The sequence below is a fragment of the Bison bison genome, unplaced genomic scaffold (genome assembly GCF_000754665.1).
Source record: "Bison bison bison isolate TAMUID 2011002044 unplaced genomic scaffold, Bison_UMD1.0 scf7180017864143, whole genome shotgun sequence".
Taxonomy (NCBI): Eukaryota; Metazoa; Chordata; class Mammalia; order Artiodactyla; family Bovidae; genus Bison; species Bison bison.
Window position 1 is genome coordinate 6,809,028 of NW_011494715.1, and position 5,166 is coordinate 6,814,193.

The 5,166-nt window shown below is 47.6% G+C and overlaps 1 protein-coding gene across 1 annotated transcript in view; it reads left to right on the forward strand.

Annotated features, from left to right (window-relative positions):
* The window catches only part of NUGGC (nuclear GTPase, germinal center associated), a 45,479-nt gene that overhangs the window by 11,480 nt on the left and 28,833 nt on the right, over window positions 1-5,166 (forward strand). The window contains exons 3-6 of the mRNA XM_010840295.1: window positions 1,731-1,835; window positions 2,857-2,965; window positions 4,272-4,494; window positions 5,054-5,165. Of these exons, the coding sequence (XP_010838597.1) occupies window positions 1,731-1,835; window positions 2,857-2,965; window positions 4,272-4,494; window positions 5,054-5,165 (549 nt within the window). The remainder of the gene's footprint in view (window positions 1-1,730; window positions 1,836-2,856; window positions 2,966-4,271; window positions 4,495-5,053; window position 5,166) is intronic.

Sequence of the window (5,166 nt, forward strand, 5' to 3'; positions counted from 1 at the left end):
ACTGCGTGAGCAGGAGCGGGCCAAGATTCAGGCCTTGGCAGACAGCTCACCCTGCACTGCAATACTCTGGGGTGTGAGCTTGCTCCAGAACACTGAGGAATTTGTGCAGGAAGATGCCCAACTGAGGCTGCCTGAGCTGTCTGGGAGACTCGGGCCTGGAGCCCCATGCGGGAGGTTGGGCCTTCTGCTCAGGTTGCCATCCTGGGTCCCTGAGTGATGCACCCTTTCTGTGGTTCTTGAGGGAAGATGACCTCCCAGTGTCACGCTCAGTTTGGGGGCCTCATGCCCTTATATGAGCTTAGAGAGTTATGACTCTTGGGGTCAACTGTTTTCCCAGGTCACCTCACGGCCATTTGCTAAGGTTTATACAACCCCCAGGAGCGCTGGATTCGGCTGTTTCCAACAGTCTTGACCCCAAAGACCCCCGTACTGTCCTTTTCTCACCAGGTGAATCCTGCCAGGGGGGTGTTTTCTAAAACCCATCCAGGGACTTCTCTGGTGGTCCAGGGATTACGAATCCACCTTCCAAGGCACAGGACGTGGATTTGACTCCTGCTTGGGGAACTACGTTCCTACATGCCGTGGGGCAATTAAGACTATGTGCTGCAACCACTGCGCCCGAGCACCACAACGTGAGAGAAGCCGTCACACCACAATGAAAGATCCCGCGCACCACAGCAAGGACCCAATGCAGCCAGATGAATTCTTCTTTAAAAAAAAGTTAAAATACTACAATTGATTTTAATGTATATTTAACTGTGTCGCAATGGTGCTCAGTATTTCCTTATATTTCATATTTAATTATTATGGCTTAAAGAATAAACATGTAACCAAGACCCAGCACAATCCAAAAAAAAAAAAAAAACCAAACCATCTAAACACACTGTTTTGGTTTTCAGTTAAACCCTTTCCTGAGGATGATGGAGCCTCCCAGTCCTTCACTTTGTAACCAACAGAAACCACTGAAGTGAATAGACCTCTGCAGGACTACAAAGATTTGCTTCTTAGCAACTTTTTTCCTTGCCTATGTAAGGAAGCAGCTACTAACATCTTTAAGGCAGGAAGGAGGAAAAAGCCTCACTCTCCGCAATTTAATCTCTGAGGGACATCCACTTGGAGGGTACCCTCCACAGCTCTTGTATTCCTTCTATTTTTGTCAACTGACTCATTGTACAGATGAAGAAACTGAGGCTCGGGGAGAAGAAGGGATTTGCCTTGGTCACATGGCCCGTTCTGTTCTCTCATTCTGCTCCTGATCAATTTCCTGGGTTGCAAAGATGTCCCTGAGGCCTTTCTCCACCCCACACTGAGCCATCTCAGGCTTCCCTATCCAGCCATCTTGGCTTCCCAGGATTCGCAAACAGGAACGTTTCATGTCATCTTGACTTGTCTTCTGGGGAGATAGGTTGGGCTGCATTTGGAACTAGATGCAAAGTCCTGGGACTCTGGGAATTGGAAATCAGACTGGAATGACCCAACAGGGCTGCTTCTGAAATGAGCTCACAAACAACCAGGGCTGGCAGGGATCCTTCTAGCCTCTTGGGGGTTGTGTGTCGATAGAGGTCAGGCAAAAACAGTGACCTCTGAACCACACAGGGATGAGAGTGACGACCCCCCTTCACAGTCGAAAATCTGCATATAAGTGGACTGTGTTTTTGGTCTACGGTACACCATGCCCTCAAGACCTATAATTTTATATGTAATTTTATGTAACTTCTGTTTATCTCTAGAGGATGATGATATATTTAAAGAACCAATGAGAAAAAGAAGACGATCCGATCGAGACCAGAGGTTTCGAGCATTTCCCTCTGTGGAACAAAGCGCCCTCAAGGAATGTGAGTGTCCTGAAAATGCTTTATCGCTTGTCTGATGCAGCTCTGTCCTTTCCCAGATGTGTTAACATCCTCAAAAGAAGAGAAGGGTACTTGGAGAAGCAGAAGCAGGATGGAACATCTCTGAATGATCTTGATCCCATTAAAGGAGGCCTCGGGACTTCCCTGGTGGTCCAGTGGTTAAGATTCTGAGCTCCCAGTGCAGAGGGCCCAGGTTTGATCCTTGGTTGGGGAACTAGATCCCACATACTACAACCAAGAGTTTGCATGCCGCAGCTAGGACCCAATACAGCCAAATAAATAAATATTAAAAAAAAAAACAAAAAAAAACAGGAGGCCTCCTGGTCTCTGCAGAGATTACTGTGATCTGACAGTTTATCTCTCAAGATCTGGATAGAAGGCTTGTTACAAAAATAATCTCTTCCTGATTAACACTGAAAATGGTTGGTCTGGTGCTTTTGTGGGTATTTATAGGATGTCCTTGCAGTTTTCTTCTATTTGTGACCACAGGAGAGAAGACTGTAGAGGTGCTGTAGCCCATGGTGAAGTGGATGCTGACTTGTGTTACCTTGTACTTCAGAGCCGCCTGGCTCCTTGGGGGGCTCTCTTCATCAGTGATTGCTCTCTCCCACGATCTGTGACCTCTCCTATCAGATAACTTGCTCTTTTGTTTAACTGGCTTTTCATTTCATCCCCCATCCCTGCCCCGCCTTTTCTGCCGTATTAAGCAGACTCCTGCTGTGCAGACCAAGTGCTTGATCCCTGCCAGGTATTAATGTGCTTGGTCACTCAGTCGTGTCCGACTCTTTGCAACCCCATGGACTGCAGCGCACCAGGCTCCTCTGTCCATGGGATTCTCCAGGCAAGAAGAGTGGGTTGCCATTCCCTCCTCCAGGGGATCTTCCCGACTCTGGGGTCGAACCCAGGTCTCCTGCATTGCAGGTGGATTCTTTATTGTCTGAGTGACCAGGAACGCCTGCCCGGTATTAATACATCCCTGCTAATACATCTCTATTGATTCCAGATGAAAAACTGGAGTCTCGGACCAGAAGAGTTTTGAGCAACACTTACCAGAAACTTATTCAGTCTGTGTTCCTGGATGATAACATCCCCAACAGCATCAAGTACCTCATGTGAGTCTGGTATTGGCTACCATCAGATATTCCTTGGATGTCTTTCCTTAGGTGGTGGCAGATGCTTTTCTGCAATAATGAAAGAGAATTTCTGGTTAGGAACTAAGCAAAGAAAGCCAGAAAGTTCTGTTGCTATGGGCCATTTCTGTTAACGCTGGTGGTTGCCACACTGCGCTGTTACCGTTGCTAGGGAATCTGCTAAAGATTTTGAAAATGGAAAGTGAAAGTGCTTTACATTCGTACATCAGATTCCATTTAACTGTCCCAAAATGCCCAATAAAGTAGAAGCCATGATTATCAATCCAGTATTTTCCTAAAATTGAGGCTCAAAGAGTCCAAGACATTGACCAAAGTCACACTGCTGATGAGTAAAAGGGGTGGAATCTAGCCCAGGCTGTGGGACTCTGAGCCTGTGCCATCAAAGGTCCTGTCCAGCTGCCTTGAAAGATTTAAGTGGGGTCGAGGCTACATCTCCTGCCCAGTAAGACCCTCAGGGTTGCTCCTAATAACACTTCCCACCACTGTATAAAGTTCATGTCTAAGATCAAGCCTGTGTAATTTTCATGGAACATAAACAAGGAGATGTCACATCTATATAGACGTTGTAGAGTTTGTGTAGAATTATCATTTCTTCTTCTTGTGTGTTCAGTCTTGTCCTTCTCTTTGCGACCCCATGGGCTGTAGCCCACCAGGCTCCTCTGTCCATGGGATATCCCAAGCAAGAATCCTGGAGTGGGTTGCCATTTTCAACTCCAGGGGATCTTCCCGACCCAGGGATTGAACCCATGTCTCTTGCCTCTCTCGCATTGGCAGGCAGATTTTTTACTACTGTGCTACCTGGAAGAATTATCACTGCCAAATATTTTTGCATATTTTTTTTTTAAATAAAAGATTTTTTTCTGTGCTGAGTCTTGGTTGCAGCACATGGCCCCTGGCTGTGGCACGCACGCTTCTCTAGTTGCGGCACGTAAGTTTCCCTAGCTGTGGCACATGGGCTCAGTGGCTCCGGAGCGTGTGGTTGGTTCCCTGACCAGACCAGGGATCCAGCCCACACCCCCTGCATTGGAAGGCAGGTTCTTCACCACCCAATTAGGGAAATCCCTTTTTGCATAATCTCATTTGATCCTCCTGACAACTCTGTATAGTAAACAGGGCTGAATATTCTCCTTTGACCAAAGAGACTGCAGAGAGGACTCAGAAAGATGGGGTGACTTGACCAGGATTGGAGATTAGTTGCTGTATGTTCTGACATTCTCCCAACCTTGCTTTGATGACCTTGACAATGAGTGTTTTAAAACTGATCTAGAAACAGGCTTCTTGCCTTGATTGAAAAACCTTCATTGGACCCCATCTACATTGGATTATTCGGAAGCACTGGGGCTGGGAAGAGCTCCCTGATCAATGCCATCATCCAGCAAGCCATGTTCCTACCTGTGTCTGGAGAAAGTATATGTACGTCATGTATCGTTCAAGTGAGCTCGGGCTGCTGTGAGCAGTATGAGGCCAAAATCCACCTTCTCTCCGACCAGGTAAGAGCTGCCTCCCTCCTTCCTTCCTTCCTTCTCCTCTCCCTGTTATCTTCTCTCTCTTCCTCCTTTCTCCCTCCTTCCTCCTCCCCTTCCTTCCTTCACTTCCTCTCTCTTTTTCTCCCTCCTTCCTTCCCATTCTTCCTATTTTCCTCTCTCTCCATCCTTTCTTCTTCCTTCCTGCTCTGTCTTCCCTCTTGCTCTGTCTTCCCTCTTCCTTTTCTTTCTTTCCTTCTCTCTCTCTTACAGATTCACATCCCTTGTCAACATAGCTCACATCTTTGTTAAACGAAAAGAACTTAAGCCATACACAATGAGGAAGTCCAAAAGAACAAGATGGGGGCTCTAGCTTGGGTGCTGCCTCAGCTGGTTATGGGACTTTGGGTTCCTGTTTCCTCACTGACCATACAAGTGGGTTGGGTTAGATGATACCTGCCTGGATTAGATGATCTTAGATTTCCTGGAGCCCTCTGCCCCCCACAGGCTCACTGGACTTTGTCAATGTCTGCTGAATCTGTGTCATGGCTGTGGGGTGGGCTTGGCCCCCCCTCTGTCTCGGCAGGAGTGGAAGGAGGAGCTGAAGAACCTGACAACTCTCCTGCACAGGACGGAGGGGCCGGGCGGAGAAGAGGAGGATGCGTGGGACAGAGGCGATGCAGCGGAGGAAGCTGTTTG